The 19,684-nt window shown below is 40.8% G+C and overlaps 1 protein-coding gene across 2 annotated transcripts in view; it reads right to left on the bottom strand.

The window, feature by feature from the left end:
- The window catches only part of LOC122529205 (nuclear hormone receptor E75), an 84,313-nt gene extending 68,803 nt beyond the window's left edge, over positions 1-15,510 (bottom strand). The window contains exon 1 of one of the 2 annotated variants that reach the window (XM_043655046.1): positions 15,474-15,510. In XM_043655046.1, coding sequence (XP_043510981.1) covers positions 15,474-15,495 — 22 coding nt within the window. In that variant the 5' untranslated portion in view covers positions 15,496-15,510. Of the gene's footprint in view, positions 1-13,507; positions 13,700-15,473 lie in introns of those variants that run through there. The other variant, XM_043655045.1, reaches the window with a different exon arrangement.
- Positions 15,511-19,684: the final 4,174 nt, after the last annotated feature.

Below are 19,684 nucleotides of genomic sequence, written 5' to 3'. Positions count from 1 at the left end.
CCGAGCTAGATTTAAGTACGATGTCCTCTCAGAGTGGACAGTCGAGTGCAAAGGGTTAATCCTATCAAGAAATTACGCCAGAAATTATGTCAGAAACGAAAAAAATATACCGATGATCGAGGACGAACGCCTGGTTCGTTCCATCCGCAACGCTGTTTCATTCATAACGAGCGAGTCTGACAATGAAATTAGTTGGACTCGCAGTTTTCGCCCGTTTCGGGCACCAAGAGGGGAAAGAGAGGAGGTCGTGCAGAAGGGAAGGAAGAAGAAGAAAAAAAGATCGTCCTCGCCTGAAGGTGTCACTGACTCCCGTACGTAGGTGATCGACCTCCATGGGTCCCCACCTTGCACGCCACCGCTGAGAACCACCGAGCGTCCCTTACCATTCGTCTCGTCTCTTCCTCTTTCATTCTCGGCCTCCTCGTTGGCACCGTTGCCCCTCTTTTCCCTCTGGCCGCGTCTGCGAACGCGTACACGCCAGTGACGTAACGCCGGTTATTCAACCTGGCCAGTGACGAAATGCCAATGCCCACGCTCAGTCCCGCGAAAGTTCCTCTTTTTTTTCCTCTTTTTTTTTTTTTTTTTTTTTTGCCTGCGTGTATGTACGGGCCGCTTGACCATTGTCTGACAAAACGATCGACGCGAAAGGCAGGCCGTTCCGGATACGGAAGCGATGGAATCCCTACGGTGATTTCCTTCGCGGGGGACGAAGGAATCGCGTGTGCTCGTGGAACGAATGCTGAACGATGGTATATTATTGGAACTGTGAAATTACGACTAACTCTAACAGGCTTCAAATTTTCTTGTTGCCACGACGTGTGAAAATTTGGAATCCAAGGTATTCGATTGAGAGATTTCTGAAGTTTACGATTTCTTGTAGAATGTTATTGCGGTGCGTCGAAACTTAAAATTCATGGAGTTTGTAAATTTTAATTCAATCGAGGAACGGAGATTTTTGTGGAAATATTTGTGGAAAACAGTACATCACCGTTTAGTTAACCTGTATATTTACGTAACGTTTCTAGGGGTTATTCTAACGGGAAGCGGATGTCGAGGCTGGAGGGAGCTTCCGCCTGACCTCGAGGACGGTTGTTAGTGGAACGAAAATCCTTGCCAATACGAGAAAAATTATTCGAAATTATCTTAGAGATTGCGGGCAATCTTCAAAATTTTCTCGCCCTCTATGTAGCTTTTATCACATAATTGCTAATCACGAATAAATAATACAAACGGAATACAATCTCTTGTAAAATGTTATCGCGTTGTGTGTTGAAATTAAAAATCAAGAATATAGAGATTGTAACTTTTAATTTAATCCAAGTGGGGAATACAATATCCAGACACTTTGCTCTGTCTACAAGTGAAACAGAATTTGCAATTCCAACTTATAATTTTAAATAATTAACTAAATAATTAACGTATAATTGAGAGACATGCTAGTGAACTCAGAATGCAAATACACAAATTTTGAAAGTTAAAAAATTCAACGTGTGAATGTCTGTTAGCCAAGAGTTGAAACAAGCATTGAGAATTTAATGTTGCAAAAAAAGAGAACTCTGTTTATTGTAAATTAATAGATTCGAGACGGTATTGATTACGTAAGTTGGCGAAGTCGTCGAGAAACGAGGCGAACACGTCGTTTAGTTTCATCGAAGAAAGAGAGAAAGTTGCGCGGCGTAGCCAGACGGGCGTCTAACACGAATCTAACGTGACAGAAGCAGAGGGGGCCATGAGGTAAGGGGGTCAGTCAGCCTAAATCTACAGGGCCTAGTCGAGACACGAATGAAAGTGTTTACAGTCTTTGCTTTCGGGCTCTAACGTAGCCTCGTTAGAAACTACCGACACCAATCGAATTGAAAAAAAAAAAAAAAAAAACATTAGAACCTCGCTGCTTGGAACTGGAATGGAAATTTCTCATCTTCAGAATTTCATTTTATATTTTTACAATTTATACCTGATATTCAATTAGAACATTTCTCTAGATTTTCACGCAACATAGTTGATTTAATCTTGGCGTGAAATTAAAATAAACGACTGAATGATGCTTCTCCGTGACTGAAATATATTTTTCTAGTAGTAGAAAATTTAAAGGATCGGCTTTCAAAATAGTTCCCTCGGCTAAATATTTCAGAAGCCCATGTCTGACCCAGCACTGTTTGAATTTACTTAAATTAACGAACTTATAACAATTTATATCGTCGAATAATTCATGTCGTAAAACGAAAATACCGAATACATAACGAACTGACAAATAGTAGCAGCAAAATACGACGAAAATATTTCCTCTTTGATTTTTTTCCATTTTGAAATCGAACAATTGTTGACGGGATCGTGCAATTTTTTTTTTTTTTTTTACATGTTTGAACAATCAGATTTTAATTAAATAGGTTTAATTCTATAAACAGGTTTTATTTAAATCAGATTGTAGAATCTTTCGAATGAAGTTACATTTTTAAGATGAACTTAAAATCTCCAACATTTCCATCACTTGTCTTCTCATCCGTCATTCCGAAATCTGTTTATAAATCTGTCCGAATTTCACGCCACCTGTCCGAATGGAAATGCGGATAAAATTGGAACGAGCGTCGAAGGATCTTGGCACGTGCGTGGCCAGGCGACGATTCCGTTAGCCGGCAGGATCCTCCTGCTAGCGTACGCGTGTCAAGGATGCAGGAGAGCGTTTGCCGAGCGGTGAGTGACCTATGGCTCCTCTTTGCCGTCTCCTCGCTCTTCGCGGACATTCCGTGTCAACGCACTTCGTTTACGTACCACGTGTACGAGCGAGGTACTCGCGAAAATACGACCGGTTTTCTGGTCGACTGGTGACGATCGCGAGAAACTTTATTTACGACGAGGATGAACGAGATCGGTGACAAAAGCCTCCGGGCTAGGCCACGCGTGCTTCTCACGCGTAACAGTGACGTAACAGAAGCATAGCGTTTCGCGGCGAAACGGAGAAGCGGAGGCGATTTCCGAGAAAGAGGAAGAGGAAAGAGAAGAAGGGAAGAAGGCACCTGGAGAGGATGCTAGGAGAGTAGGCGTTTTTTTACTGTTGATTAGCGTAACGGTGAATCCTTGGAGAAGAGAGATCGTGGAAGGCTAACGCTTCGAGATTTAACCAAGAGAATATCGGTTCGTTGAGTTATTAGCGTGAAACGCGATAATTCCAGCCACTCGAACGTCTTTGGCTCCGTTTCTCTTTTCCTTTTTCTTTCTTTTTTGTTTTGTTTTCGGTTTTTATTTGATTAGAAAATGAGGCTGTGGCTTCGTGATTTCTTGTGGGATCTTGGGTATTGGCAGAGACTGCACGTAGAACAGTAATACTGTTCGGAAAATCTTGCGAATTGTGAAAGTTGTAATTAAACGTAATTTTTACACAAAACACTGATACAAATTATAAAAATTGGACTATTAAAAAACGAAAAACGTTGCTTTCTTTAGGAAAATGGTAGAAATTTCACATTTTGTTAATAAAAAAATGCACTAATTTCTCTCTCTCTCTCTCTCTCTCTCTCTCTCTCTCGCTCTCTCTTTCTGCTTCAACGATAAAATAAGCTTCTTTTACAAAACAATCCAAACTCAGAAAAATATCAAAAAAAAAAAAATATTATAACGATATTAATTTCTCACTTTTTGTTTCAGTGTCAAACTAAGCCTTTCGAAAAGAAGAAGACAAACAGTCGAAATTAAAAAAAAAAGAAAAAAACTACATAATTACCAAGGAAATAATCGCAGACGAAAACGTAGATAGCGGCGAATCGGCGACCAGCCGATTTTTATAGGTCACCCGCATCGATCAGTGGCGACGCGCGCCAAAACAACCGCGCCAAAAACCAACGCGTAGAACGAAACCAGGAAACACCAGGAGAGAGAGGCTATAAAGTGGAACGAGCGAACGAGCCAGGGGCAACGACCGGCTTCGTCACTCGGGGACCGATCTGAAATTTCATTAAGGGCGTCCAGCCATTGCGCAAGAGATTAGGATCGTCACGGTGTTTACACGTCGAGGCAGACGAGAGAGACCGGTAAACGGGACAAAACTTCACGATCATTCAACGTATCACGGTGCCCTGGCCGGTGGAAATTTTCCAACCAGTCCTAACCGTACGGTATAGGTATACGTAGGTACATACGTGTAGGCAGAGACTCAAGAAACTGTTCGAACATTTACTAAAGAAGAACTCCTTCATTTGTACTATGTGTGTGTTGTATGAAACATTTTGATTAATATTATTAATATTAATAATATTAATTTATATGTATATAATTAATATTATTAATAATTTATATAATTATAATATATTTTATTATAATTATATAATTTATATGTATATAATTAAAAAATTTATATATATATATATGTTTATAATAAATTTATTGTGTACGTATGTATGTATATGTATGGATTTTTGTAAAGTATTTCTGAAAAGTTCAGAATATTAAAAACAGAGATCGAAATTTTTAATAAGTTCCATTTGAAACATGGATCGTAGAACGTTTTCGAAAAATGTTCTTACGTTACAAGTCGAAACGAAACGTTCTTAAAAATAAAAATTTCAGATAAAATACAACTAATAAAATATAAAAACGTATTGTCTTCCGTCAGATAATTTGTTCGTCAATATTAAAGGTGTCCTCGATATTTGTAATGAATATTGATACCTATGAATGGTATCTCAATGAATGGTACCTATTTAAATACAACGATAGATTTTTGATTAGATATTCTAAAATAACTGTCAGAACGAATTTTGTAACGAATACTGATACCGATGAATGGTACCTCGATGAATGGTACCTATTTCAATATAAAGATAGATCTTTAATTAAATGTTCTAAAATAACTTTTATTACACAGATTCTGAAATATCTGTTCCATGAGAATTTAAAAACAATTCTTTCTGTAGAAATTCCACAAAAGCAGATATTTTTTTATACGAAATATAGATTCAGACAGAATTTAAAAAAAAAATAAAAAGAACCTGTTAATTTCGATCGCTGATCCAAAATACAGTAATGTAACATTTAATGGATAAAATGATTTTTTACTTAACTTCAATTTTTCTAATTATCTTTATAAAGATACAAAATTCTATAAACATATGTAATGATGAGAAACGACTCTTTATATTAAGAATCTTTGAAGTGAATACGAAAGTGTATTCATTAATAATTCTTCGCCGTTACAACAAACCTTAAAGATGATCTTGTTGAATATTTAAGCTTGTTGACATAACGAATCGTCTGGCTGTATTAATATTTTTCTGACTTTTTACTACAGTGCTCACGAAGATTAAAAATGTTTCATACAACACATGTATAACATTCATAATATGTTCCTACGTTGTGTTTGAATGTTCCCTGTTCGAAACGTTTCTTCCCAACTCCTCGAAGATGCTTCCTAAATTGAAAAAGTACAGAAAGTGGAGAAAGTTTAGAAGTACTGTTGAGAAACGAACGATAGAAAATGTTATTTGTCGATTCGAGAATCCTATAGAAGGGATATGCAAGCAATTTGTAACAACAACAGGAGGAGCAGGATATTAATACCAGTGAAAAGCGTTTGAAAGTCGCGACGATCGCATCGAAGGAGAAAATCGGAGAGAGGAAGTGATTAATCAGACGTTGTTGCGGCAATGCTGGATGTCTGGCAAGGATCGTGGGACGATATCATTCGCAGAATACGGCATTGCTCGTCTATGTGGATAGGTGGACGATCGAAAATAATCCTGGTTTCGCAAGGCGTTTCGGTCCAGCGCGGTTAGCAAGACTACCGAGGTCGTAGCTCGATCTCGGTCTATTTGACCTCCTAGAGAAATAATGTATGTATCGTCATCTCTCCCGCCGTGAATTTTCAAAACGAACTCGATCTTCGTTTAATTTCAGATTCTACCAATCTACTAAATTTAAAAATTTAAACTTAGAATTTTCAGAATTAAAATTTTGCACGTACAACTTGCAGTTTATGAAATTTATATTATTACTGAAATTTATACAAATTTATACTATTGGCCACGAATCATGAATTTTATAGAATTTACGGACTAACGGTAAAGTTTAAGAATAATTCAAATTAATTTATAAATATTTGCGTAACGATTCAAAATATTAAAATGAACTTCAATTCTAAAGAATCTCTTCACATTAGAATACTTCTTAATCAAGAATTCACTTCTTCATCGAATTGTTATTCACATCTGTACCAGTAGTTTTAAAATTGGCAATTTATGTGAAAAATTTTTTTCTTCTAGCCTTGAATTCTGTTTGGCTGTGATACTGGTTCGATATATATATCGTCGATCTTCGTTTATCTCACATGTGACATACGTCGAGCTTCGACCGCGTCATCGTTTACGCCAGCCATCAGATATTACATTTTTACGGAAAGCTCGCACGCGCACGGCGAAAGTAAGTGTCTGCTCGCCACTTACTTTACAGTTTACTTTCAACCGACGATTCGAAAGTCTTTCCCCAACGTGAAACAGTGAAACGATTAACACGTTCCTCTTTCACTTTCCGCCGTTTCGTCGACCATTTCCACTTATTTGATAATAAGTCGAAGAGCCAAACTTCACCGAATATCACTTCACAAGGATACGAGGATCCTTGTCTTTCGTGGTCTTAAAGTAAACGACATTACTCGAAAGAATGATTCGATAAGGAAAAATTTCTATTTTCACTTGGTTTCGAATTTTAGTGCAACGGAGACGTTTGGTCTGGAAATTTCCACAAAATTCACGCAAGATAGTTAACGGTAACACAAATGATTATAATGTAATATTATGAATATAATACAATAGTGTATTATAATATAATATTATAAATATAATACAATATAAATCATATAATACTATAATATGATATAATAAAATTCAAATTGAACATCTCTCATTCCTACTATTTTCTATCTATTTCACCACGTACTTCAACGTTGTCGAAGGTTGTCCGATAGATGTGACCATGTACCTTAATTGTTGCACACAAGAGTCCCCGAAGAAAGAGGAGGATCAACGAACGCGCGGACAAGCGTGGAAGCTGGTGCCACGATCCCAACCGTAAAGTGGCATCGTTGATATAAGCGAGCACACAAGCGGCGTCTCTAACGCGTGAAAGTAAGAGCCGTCTCCGTGTATGCCGGCCTTGATTCGGCTGGGGTTACCGTCCGACATCCAGGACGGCCGAGGCCCGTTTCACGTTGCTCAACAACAACTCTTGATATCGTAAAAGCCGCCGTTCGTGACGAAATTCCTCTTACCGGCTCTTCAACACCAGCCTTTAGAAAGGGACTATTTAACTTTTTAGTCTGCCACTCTTTAACAGAATTCGCCTGTTTCGTTGAATTGGGGATGTGGGTGTGTTTGAGATCGTTTGAAAGATCGAATTTATGGGAGTCGAGGTGATAACGTGCGGAGGTGCATAAATTCTTCTCGTGTATCGAGTTCGTTTAGTGAATAGTTTCTTGTCGGTCGATTCTCTGAGGGCTCGTGAATCGAATCCATGGAGCTAATCATTTTCCGTAGATATTATTTTGTGTGATACATAATTTGGATTGTTTTATATATATATTTTTGTAATATTATAATCTTGTTTAATTTTCATGTAATACTATAATAGAAGAAGTGAAAAAAGGAGTATTTATTAGATCATCTATTAAACATTGTAGCTTTTCCCCGAGTTGAGTTGAGAATCGTCAGAACACGAAAGTAGTGGAAATTTTATAAAATTTAATAACAAAGGAATATCGAGAGGAAGGAACGCGATCATTTGTAAAAAAGAAAAAAAAAAGTCTGATACAACTCAAGTAAAGAAATCCAATCCATTATGTTCCTTTACGACCGACTCGAAACGATAATCAATTGTAATCAAAGCGATAACGATTATCCTTGGAATTAACTGGGGCAGAAATTTCCTAATCTGGAACAGGATTGTACAAAAGAAAACTGTATGGAGAATATTGAAAGGAAAAGAAGAAAAAGAAAACAGAAAATGAAAAGAATGCTTAAAGGATATTGTAGTTATTCAGGAATGTATTCCACCTGCGACCGCAAATCGCCTGACCGCAATCTCTGTCGGTGTATCGATAATGATTAAGAAATTGTGTACAAGTTATTCAATCGTTCTGGCATGTGAATCATTGCCGGGACATGTAAATCTATAACAAAGAAGTCAATCTATTAGCGTCCCTGGGGGAACCGGGGGTAATCAAGGACGTACGTGCGTCACAGCCTGAAACTGAGCCCCTTTTCCAACGTCGAAGCTGCGCCTACTGCTCCAGTTTCACCAGAGGATTTCAAGTCTAATTACGGGCATCGAACAACCGTGACACTTTAATTTTAATAAAATTTCCGCGAATTCCTAAATAACCGACAATAGTTTACATTTGGTGGATAAAAATTGGCGCAGTGACACATTGAAAACTATCAGAGGATGAACGAATTTTTGTCTCTACTTTCCCCTTAATCCCTAAAATTCTGTCTTTATTAAAAAAAAAAAAATTGTTTTCTAATTTCTCTTGCTTGCATTACTCGAAATTTATAAACATACAAGCTTGTGCTTTTGTTGATTAATGTCCTTCACAGAGCAATGGAAAGTTCCATGATTTTAAAATCCTGTAGTTATTTCTCGTATTCCGAAGGAATTTGAATTTATTTGACTGGTACTCTCTTCAGAGTGCCATAAATTTTCGTTCAACAGTCTAGACGGCTTGCGGCTTGAAGCAAATGACTCAACACCTCGTCCGTCCTTTCGCGGTAAAGAAACACGCTCGCGTACGCTCCACGCGAGACAAAGAGGGGAGAGGGAAAAAGAGTCGAACGAGAAAGAAATGTGGCGAAGACGATGAAGTTGGAGGACTGCTTTCTCCGTGGAGGTGCAGACGCAAGCAGCCAGCGAGCAAACGGAGCAGCTAGCAGCAGGTAGCAGCGATCGAGAGTAAAAGCGGCTCGATGAGAGAGAGAGAGAGAGAGAGAGAGAGGCAGATCGAGTGCGAGAACAGGGAGAAAGGTGAAAGCACTCTCACCTCGCCTCGTAGCAACGTGGAACGATCTTTTCGGTTTTTACGCCGGTGCTCCACCGGAGAATACGATTCGCCTGGCGCCTCGGGGATTTCGTCCCAGTTACGTGGCCGGCTGTGCCACGCTTCCCGCGACGCGATTCATCATCCTGATCGAGAAGGAGTGCCTCCTCCTCTGCCGGTGCACGCGTCGGCACGTGACGCGTCCAACCATCCGCGAGAACTCACTTCACTCATAAATTCCACTCGGCTGCCTTCCGAGTTCGTGTATGAATTTTGCATCGACTGTGACGTGATTCGATCGGATGAGAGCCATCAGAGTGGTCAGAACAGGCAATTTTGTAGATTCTTTCGATGTGATTTTAGATACAAGTATGTAAAGGCTCGTTTTTGTGGGCCCGCTTCGATCTGATTATGCAATTATGCCCGTGGATTTCAATTTCAACAAGTAGAGCCACCGAAGCGATCAAAATTTATTAACTTTCGCAGATAAAGCATAAATGTAGTTTGCGTTCGTTTATTATTATTTCTAGTCCTTGCGCTTTAATTTCTTGTTAATGGTTAATTTCTTGTCGGTAGTTCTACTGTCAAAGATAGTTGACGTACGTTTTGTGTCAAGCGTTGAAATTGTGGATTTTGTAGATGAAAGGTGATTATGAAAGGATTTAGGTAGAATGGAGGTGTTGACAGTTTCTGAAATTGAAAGACCGGATTAAAGGATTAAGTGTTTGAGGGAATAGAGGAGAAAATTGGGATACTAAAGAAATAACTAGGGGAATACTAAAATTGCACAGTATTCCAAATTGTAATCGAGGAACTGAAATGTTTGGAATATCAAAACGTTGGAAAATTACGAAATTTCCAAGTGGAAACAAAAAGGGTGAAAAAAAATGTAAAAAATCGTATGGGAAATTTTTATTCGCGGCGACGTTTGTTAAACTACAACTATAGTGGAGAGGGGGGGGGGGGATATGTTGTGCAAACTGAGCTAGCTGGAGCTTGCTTGACCTCATTTTAAACGACCTAATTATAAACGTGCAACTCGGTCTATAATAGTAGGCTGAATTAACTTGTTATGAAACTGTAAACGGTCAGATCGATGCAAAGAACTGACACAAGTGAATATGACTTATTATAGCCAGGTGCGAGATCGCCATGGCTGACGGACGCATGCCAAACTTTACATTTACAAGCTATTATTTTCGACACGCGTGAAACGAGCAACGAGAAGTATACAAACAGAAGTTGAAATTCACTAAATTCCGCTGAAATAACTAATAAATAGATTAGCTTAGGAGTACTTACTAACGTCCCGAGCATTTAAAACTATGTTTAATCGCACGATATACCAGAAGAATAAAAAGCGAACGATGAAACTTGAATGTTCATCGAAGAAATAAAACAAAAAAAAAAGAATATATGAATCATGCGAGAGTAGGGTGGCGTCATCGTGTTACGTGTCGTCGCGAGCAGAAGTCCCGGAAGTCGCGTCATTTCGGCCACGCGAACATTCAATGTGGGACAGATCGAGCACAGCGGGAGTCTTGAATAGCAGGCGAAGGGATAAAGAGGCCTCGATTGCGGGCGTAGACCTCGCGAGCGGTTCTGTTGTAGTCGTAGAACAACGGCCCTGAGCCTTTGTGAAGCGTTGCGAAACACCAACGAGCCAGACCACCGCCGGTGCATGCTCGTATCTATTATTACGTGATTTTTTTCTCTCTCGTTTCCTCCCTCTCTCGAGGAGGGAGGAAGGGAGAGCCTCAGGGCCGCGGCGAGTGTAGCCTTCCATCGGGATCAGGTGTCCGGCTCTCGCGCTCGCGCGCCTACTCACTCCTCAGAGCGGATCGATTAAAATGGGATTAAACGGCGACCGGCACATAACGATCTCTCGTCGAACTGGTTGAAATGAATAGACCTATAAGAGACACTTGGGACTCGTTCCTCGCGAGTCGAGTCCTATACGCGTTTGGAGAAAAAGAGGATGATGTACGGTTGAACAGGTGATTTATCGTTTGATTGTGGTCGTTGCGTGGAGACTCTTCGCGACGGCGAATTAATGGTCGATCGAGGGAAAGAGAATTGAATTTCGTTTGTGCTTGAAGGAATTTGATGGAAATTAGAAATACTCTCTAGTTTCAATCGAGAATGTTTACTCTGTGCAATAATGTCAAATTTTTAGTGCAAGTATTGTGATAATTATAGCTGATCCAGAAGAAGGTAGAGGACTGAGTTTTGTTCGAATTTGAATTTTGTTCCAATGGAAATTGGAAATATTTCAATTGGAGTTTAACAGTCAATCTTTCTTACGACGTAAATATTTGACACGAAGTAAACACACTTTGAAATTTAAGCGCTCACATGAAAAATACGACGAATTTACAATTTAATTTTAATTAAAATGATTTTGGGTAGTAAAACGATGTTGAGTAGATGGTAGTCGAGAGGGAAAGAGAAAGAGCGAAAGAGAGAGAGAGAGAGAGAGAGAGAGAAACAGAGTTAGGGACGTGTTGAGCGTAGCTGTCGCTCAACAGGACTAGACGCTTGGCTCCTGACAGATAAATACTTTTATGTAATGCTGCCAGGCCTCTAGTCTGGATAAAAAGAAACAAAACCGTTGCGCAATGACCTCGTTGCGCGTTTCGGCCAAGCCGTGTTGGGAAATCCGTCATGTCGTTAAAAATGTGGGCCATCGGCACATTCTTGTTCCACGAAAACAAGCGGCGATGCAACAGCTAACCGGCGGTGCGACCTATTTGCCATCGGTCGTTCGCCACTTTCGTCACCAAATCTTGTCCCGTTAAGTCCCTATGAAACCCGAACTCGCGTCAAACGAAAGAAAACGACAGTCGGACAATTACGAAAATTCACGTAAGATTTTTATAATATTTGGCAGGGTTTTCTAGATTTGTTTCAATTTTCGGATACTTGGAAATTAATAAAAAAATCAACCCCTCTGATATCTACATCCCAAATTTCTGAAAAACTGAATTCCACTTCGTGGCACAAAACATACTAAATTATTTCCAAATTTCGTCAATTTCCATTTCTCATGAAACATTGAAATCGATGATTATCGAACATTCCCAAATCTTCTACCTTTCTCGTCTTCTTTCGACGAAACGTAAGATCTAGATTGCAATTACATAAACGATATTACAATTGAAAACGCAAACCAGTTACATAAACTGGCAAAGCTTTGTCAAAGCGAGGCCGGACAGATCGGTAAAGCGGGAGGAAATTATTCGCATTCCTCGCGATCGCGTGATTTTTCCGTGAAAAGCCGATGAACTTTGGTGGGAAAAATTTCAAAGTGGACTGGCGAGGCGCGAACATTCGTAGCGCCATCGCGCAGCGAGTTGGCCAAGCTGGTCGGCAGGTGTGCATCGGTTCGTGGACGCTAGGTGGCAGATAGGCTGGCCGTGGTAGCGGGCAATGTCAATGTCAATGAGCACGTGAGCTCCGCTCGAGGAAAAATCGATACGCCTCTCAGTGTCAAAGCTTTTCCGAGGTAGCTGCATACGCGAGAACGAACCCGGGAATATCCGAAGGATGGCTCGCGATGCGATAAAAATCTTTATTTAGATCCTCATCTCGGTTCTTTACACGCGTCGTTTACACATGGAAATCACAGCCCCATCTTGAAACTTTCTTGTCCCATTCGTATCTATCAAAAGGATAGGTCAGCTTGCTGAATGTTGATTTTAATTGACGTTGTTTGAGATTAATGTTTATTCGAATGGAAACTGTCGTAATATTCAACGAGTTGCGAAACGAGAATGAACGACGAGATTGTGCTGAAAAGAGGATCGACTCCACAGCTGCTAGTTAAAGCTACGTCTCGAATACGAGGTCCTCTTTAAGAGGGAGAGAGAGACTGTCGTTCTAACAAGATCTGAGAAAATTTCTCAGAAAACTAACGCGTGACCATTAAACGAGATCATCAAACAAACATGCAGAAACACGATCACATCTAATCCACGACGTATCTTCACCAGATATGCTGATATCGTATCGCACAACGGCCGGAACCTGCGCGGAACCGAGTCCAACAGCGACCAAAATAACTTCGTCGTATAACATGGAATCATCTCGAATCATTCTACCTAATCAAATCTTCCATCGTAACGTATGCCACCTAACATTGCCCTGTTGTCGAAAACATACGCAATCAAGCGCAATCGCCAAACTGCTCCCCGAATTCAGGCAACAGATCGTTCCCTTTCACAGGTGGTCCGTCAGAAACAGCGAAACACACCCCGTGGACCGTGATACATGATCTTCCTCCAGTTCATAAACGAACGGTCAATCGGTAACCAAAGAATCGGCACGATCGAACATAAATACGACGACACGATACGACACGACACACAGCGCAAAAAGACGAGTATGATTAAGCGCCAAGTTCAAGTTCCTGTTTGTGAAAACATACAAAGAGAAAGACCGAGAGAAAGAGAGAGGAAAAACTAGAAAGAAAATAAAAGGGGAGGAACGAACCTTTGACGCGTTGATGACGCCTCTCGGGATTCTGCGTCTCGGTGACCGCGATGGTGGCCTCGCACACCTCTATCGGATAGAGAAGGCCGCCGTTGTTCATGGTGTGATCGATGATCCCGGTTTCGGCCGGATCATCGCGCGCCACGTTCGCTGACATGGCCGTGTCGCACTAATGACAACGTGTCGGACACTGTCGGTGTGCCACAATGGTAGGCGCACCGCGTACTCTCGAGGGTTGATGTCCATGAATGGGGGTGGAGAGGGTGAGAGACAAGCGTTCGCGGGTCTGCGCACGCGTCGCCGTTATATACCCACGCGATCTCCGCTCCGGCCGAACGGATGTGACCCTTTCGCTTTTCCGCGGATATATCTCCGCGGTGCTCTTTTGTGCCCGGCGCTTGCTGCGTAGGACTCCGATGACGCACACGCCGGCCGACCGACCGACCGTGTTTTCGTGCCGGGACACTTTTACCGTTCGGCGTTTTACCGTTTTAGTTCGTAACGAACTACGGGGATGAAACTATCATCGGCAGCCACCGTTAGGTATTTAGAACGCGGGCTATTTTTTCAAACGAGCGCCGTCGCGTTGTCACGGCTGACTGGGTCACTGAGCATGGAATTCGACGTGGCGCGACGTCCAGGGTGACAATAGAAATAGGGGGGAATTAAAACGGGAGTCGACGAGTTTTACGAGCTTGCCAGTTGAATTCTTATGTAACACTTGTCCGTTTAACCATTCGAAACTGTTTTTACCACAACGACAGCGAGGAAATACTTAGTAGAATCTCGTTGAAACGTACGAGCGATTGATCAACTTGTGTTATCCTTATCTGTTATCTCTTATCATCAAAAAAGAATAAGAGTAGGATTTAGAGAAAGTTAACGAGTCTCTGTTATCCGATTTCTTCTGTTATCGGAAGGCGCATTGACCCCAATGTATTCGAACGAACGGGATTTTACTGTGTTTTAATTAATAACTGTGAATTATAAAGATTCAAACTTATGCTTCTTTTTTTTTTCTTGACGCAAGCTAGTTTAATCTGCGATTACTTACAGTGAATCGGTATAGGCTAGGCAGCAAGAAAATCGAAGAACGACTTACCTGTAACAGAAAAACATTACGTGATATTAGTAATTGGAAACGAACGAATGATTGGGAAAAATCGGATTAATAATTAAGGATCTTTAGTTCAGTTTTATTGAAAGACCTTCGTCTGGCTGGTAAACATGTCACTTTTGTTTCGGTATTTCCGTTATACTGTCAGCCGTCGCGTTCAATTGAGCTGCGCACCTTTATATTACCATCCAGGAATAGACGCATCTCGTATGGAATAAAATTTACCAATAAACCGTTTACCATTCAAACGTTAATCTTTCAATTATTCTTCACCGGAGATCGATCTTGGACAAGAAGAAAAAACTTGAATGTGTGTACATGTTACTTAATAAATTTAATATTTTATTCATAGTCTGTATATTTTTAATATTTTAATTTTCGCGTTACTACGCTGGTGAAAATTGTTGTCTAAATTCATAGAAGTTTGTTTTATTATCTAAACGTTATACCGAATACTTTATTTTGAATGCCTTTAAATTATCCGCAGTCATTTTCACAGTCACAAGACATATTCACAGTCAATTTATTCTTTTAATCAGTCAAATATTTCTGACATTTGAAATTAAATGTTCAATTATAAAATTAATTAAATATCTTCTACGGGAGTCACAATAAAACGAATCGATGGAAACTATATGTAAAAGAAACTTGTCGCAATTATTTACTAACCAATACACGTAAAACAATTTTTTTCGCAAATCCATATTTCATGGTCATCTTCAATTCAACAAGATTCCTATCAGAAAGTTAAAAATAAACCTTGCGAATGAGGGTCATTCTTCGGGTCATTCTTCACGAGGCCTAAATCTTTACCTTGTACCTGATACCTTTTTCACAAATGTCAGTTACCTGAAACAGCTGACGTTTTCATCCTTCCATCTCCGGTTCTACCGCTCTATTCAAAATTCCCGCCCATTCGGCGACAGGCCGAAATTGGTCCTTCTGGTATCTATTAGGTGACAACGTTATCAGGAGGAATTTCCACGTCCCGATACCGACCCACGAGTCGCGAATTTCCTATTGTACCGACTCGCGACACGGAATTCGCGAAAGGACAGTGGCGCCTCGTGACGGAATGCGCTGGAACCATTTCACGATTGCCGCTCGCGTGCAAATTCACCCGCAAAAATTTACGGCTCCTGCTGCTATCGCTAACGAGTCATTAAATCCACTTTTCCCGTGACGCATCACACGCCATTTCTTCTCGTCATAGTTACTACTCCTAAATAATTGCAGAAGAAATCAAATTTAACAGGAGGCGAAGGAGACTACGTAGCAATTGTTAAATGAAAATTAGAACCGACGAGGGCGATTCTTTGACATTTGGATCGATGGTATAATAAGAATTATTATTTTCCACGTAAACTAGTATATATTTACAATCTGTCATATTCATCTTGCTTTCACCTATTTTGTCTTGTGAAATTCAGTTTCCATGCCGTTTAAAGTACACAACATTTTACGTGGCCTGCTCTAAATCTCAGCTCGTCCTAAATTCCAAATTCTTTTTCCCAAGGAACAATCTAACGTGATACGACTCCCCAGGGAAGTGTATTTCATCTTCAAATAAACACGAACATCCGACCTTTCTTTTCCTCTCTGTCTTCACAGCTGCATAACGAATCGCAGAGAATTGTCCCCTCAACCCTGACCCAACACGAAAGATCCCAGGCCACTTGACGCGGAGAAGTTTGTCAGCAAGTAGAACCGAGAACGCGCTCTCATCCCTCCTCGCGCACCGCGAGCAAAGGAACGAAGCGCGTCCCTGTTCCTCTATACACAGTTTTCAAACGTTGCACTCGCGTCACACGCGTCCAACACGCTTGCAGGAAATACCCGTATCTTCAGGGTGAAGAACTCGTCCAACGAGAGGTGGTGTCGATGGAGAAGCTTCAAAAATCAGGAGCGGAGCTTGAGAGACACTGTACGTGTGGCGCGCGCGGCGCCGATGTATTCTCGGATGGAATAGAATCGAGAGAGGTGTTGGTGCACCTTGGAAACTCACCTACCCACCGGGGTCGTTGACCGGGCGCTAAGGAAAGTGGGACGAAGCAAACAGCACTCGGCGTTAATGCGCGAAGGCCTTGAGAGATCACTGACGCATGCGTCCGCGCGGAAAGATCGAGAAAGACCGCGGCTCGTCGTGCTTGCCAGACGAGGATGGGATATCTCGCGAAGCCAGGAGAAACAGACAGAGAGAGAGAGAGAACGCACAACCAAGACCAGTGAACCGGCGTCCTTTCTCTTCGATACGTACGAGCACGAGGAAAATCGGAAAAATCACGGCGGCTCGTCCGCGCGTCACACAGTCAAAGTCGTTACAGTCTCGCTCCTGTTACTCGCGTCAGCTATAGACGGTCAGAGAAGAAGAAAGTTTCGCGCGAGCGACCTCTCGCTAATTTTTAATATCAACGCCGCAAAAAAAAAAAAAAAGAAAAGAAAGAAAAAAGAAAGTGAAGAGACGGCGAACGACCTCGATTTACGAGTTGCAATTTTTTTTTTCCTTCTTTCCCTTTTCTTCCTCGCTCCACTGACGCGTCTTCGCATCTGTGGATCTCTTTCGACGCTTTTCAACCACCGCGGAAAGGGGGGAAAAAATGGCACAGTCCCGGGGATCACGGAGAAAAAATTCACGAGGAAAATGATAAATCGGGGAATCGGTACGAGGATGCGATTTTTTTTTTTTATGGTAGATGTACTGTATGTATAATATATCGTGGAAGAACCTGTAGTTGTTTGAAATAAAAGGAACTTCCAGTTCGTTTGAAGACAGTTGTATTCATAATTCATTTTCACAATTCACAGATGTTAGCTTCACTTCCGGCCAATTTTGTATCTTTCGTGGAGTGTGACATGTATATTTCGAGCAGTTCGAAATCTAGCGATCCCTTGTTAATAATTAAATGCGGTTCAACGCTACTTTTACGAAACTAGTTTGACTCAATTAATCAGATCTATCAGTGTGGTTAAAACGACGAATTCGTAATTCCTCGCAGAACATAAATAAAAGAATTAGAAATTTTCCTATATCATGCACACGGTTTGAGTTCTCTGACACAAGTTCTACACTCTAATCATCGAATCAATCATTCCAATGATTGTTAACTAATGAACTAACGTATCTTTGTTCAAAGTTTTAACTTGTACTCTCCATTTCTTGCACCGTGGAGTAATTTCTGTTTCTCTTGTTTCGTTCGCTCTTTAGTGGAGCACGCGAGTTTCGCCATAGGAGCGAATTTATGTAAGTTAGTAGCAAAAGCGGGTTTACATAAGGCCTCGGGCCACGCGTTAGTTTCCGTAACGCGCGCACGATCCGACCAATTTAACCCGCGTTGACGTAATTGATGTCAACGCACTTTTAATTCTTCACCGAAATTCGGCGCGCGCGACCTTAAAACCGCCTCCGCCGGTGACGTTTCGCCACCGGACGAACCTTCGTTCATTATTGAACCAGATATTCGACCACCTGGGTCTCTCTGCCACGACCGCGACTTTGCACGCTGGCAACAAACTTTGCCATAATTCTGTTGATCTTAACGATCTTTGGGTCTGATCTTCATCTAATACTCCGGTGGTTAGGTTAGGTTATACTTAAACAATGTTTGTTTACGGGATACTACGATCTCCGACTCCCCGTTTTAGTTTTTACTCATTCGACATTAATTTCTAGTCGAACCACAGTGAAACTCTCTGCGATTCTATTGTTGTGTATATTCTTAAAATTTAAATGGCATTTCTTCTCTTAATTAAATATTGGAATCGAATTGTATTATTCAATACACATACCGGATAAAGAGCAGAAACATTATTGTTGCAAGGCGTTGATGTGAACATTAGAATTACCAGCAAAAATATTGCATATATACATCATTACAATTTGAATGATGATAGTTAAAATAAATGAAACTGAACCGTACCTCTGTCTAAATAGAAATCAATATTAACTTTGACAAAAATACCCGTATCTTTTTAACAATTGTAAAAAAAAGAAATCGTGAAATCCGTCGTATTGATGGATTTGGTAATTCTAGTGTTGATGTAAAAATTTACGTGATCTAAAAGTTTCAATCGTAATTAATCTCCGATTATCTCTAGATACGACTCAAAAATTAAATTTCTTTTCAAATGTGGCAAAATCTCAGCGCCCTGAAATTTTAGGGATAATAATATTCGACGATGCCTTTTGGAAATTAACAACAAACACGTTCCGATTCCGGTGGAATTCTGCAATCTTCGCTCCAGTTACCTGCAAATCCCTCAATTTCCGTTCAAACTCCCTTCGAACTCGACTTTCCATCCGATTTCCTCCGGATTGAATAATCCGTGTCGCGAATAAACTCGCAACGAAAACGATTCGATCGGAACGACGACGACGAGCAACGACGACGAAGGGGCCACGGTGGAATAGGACGACTGGACAAATGAGCTTGGTTAATTGAACCGTTTAAGTCGATTTGATTCGCCGGCTGAATTGCATCAAGTGCCGGACGACGAAATAAATTCGATTGCGAAATCGGTCGGTTTGCCGGAAGTCGGACGGATCCACGCCGGGAATCCGGGACACGGCGGAGCGACAACACGCGGAGCCACACGATGATGATGTCAATCGTTGCTCTCGGAAAGTGAAAGCACCGCGTGTTGTAAGCTTCGTGGTTACACGACGCCTCGAGCCACGTTTCGGTCGCCTCTTTCTTCCTTTCGTCTCACTGAAAAATTCTTCTGGATCAAGATGCACAATGGAATCCGGTCCGACGATCGCGCGACACGAATTAATTTTTACGGCGGTTTGCTGTTGGTTAATTAATGAAAATTTATGGAACGACAAACAACAATTTATTTTCAACTCAAAGGTTTAGGAATGAATTTGAACAACGAGTCCTCCGCGGGTCAACTGGTTAACAATGGAACTACCAACGTGGTCAGAATGATCAATTTGCAATCTTCGTTGAAAATTATTTAAATTAAATTAAAACGATATATTTTTAGAGATTAAAATATAATCGCGTGCTCTATTATATTATAAATTTTTCTTTTTTTTTTTTTTTTTTTTTTTTTTTTTT

The sequence above is a fragment of the Frieseomelitta varia genome, unplaced genomic scaffold (assembly GCF_011392965.1).
Source record: "Frieseomelitta varia isolate USP_RPSP 00005682 unplaced genomic scaffold, Fvar_1.2 scaffold_280, whole genome shotgun sequence".
Classification (NCBI taxonomy): domain Eukaryota; kingdom Metazoa; phylum Arthropoda; class Insecta; order Hymenoptera; family Apidae; genus Frieseomelitta; species Frieseomelitta varia.
Note: the sequence above shows the minus strand (reverse complement) of the source record. Positions and strands in the feature narration are given on the sequence as shown.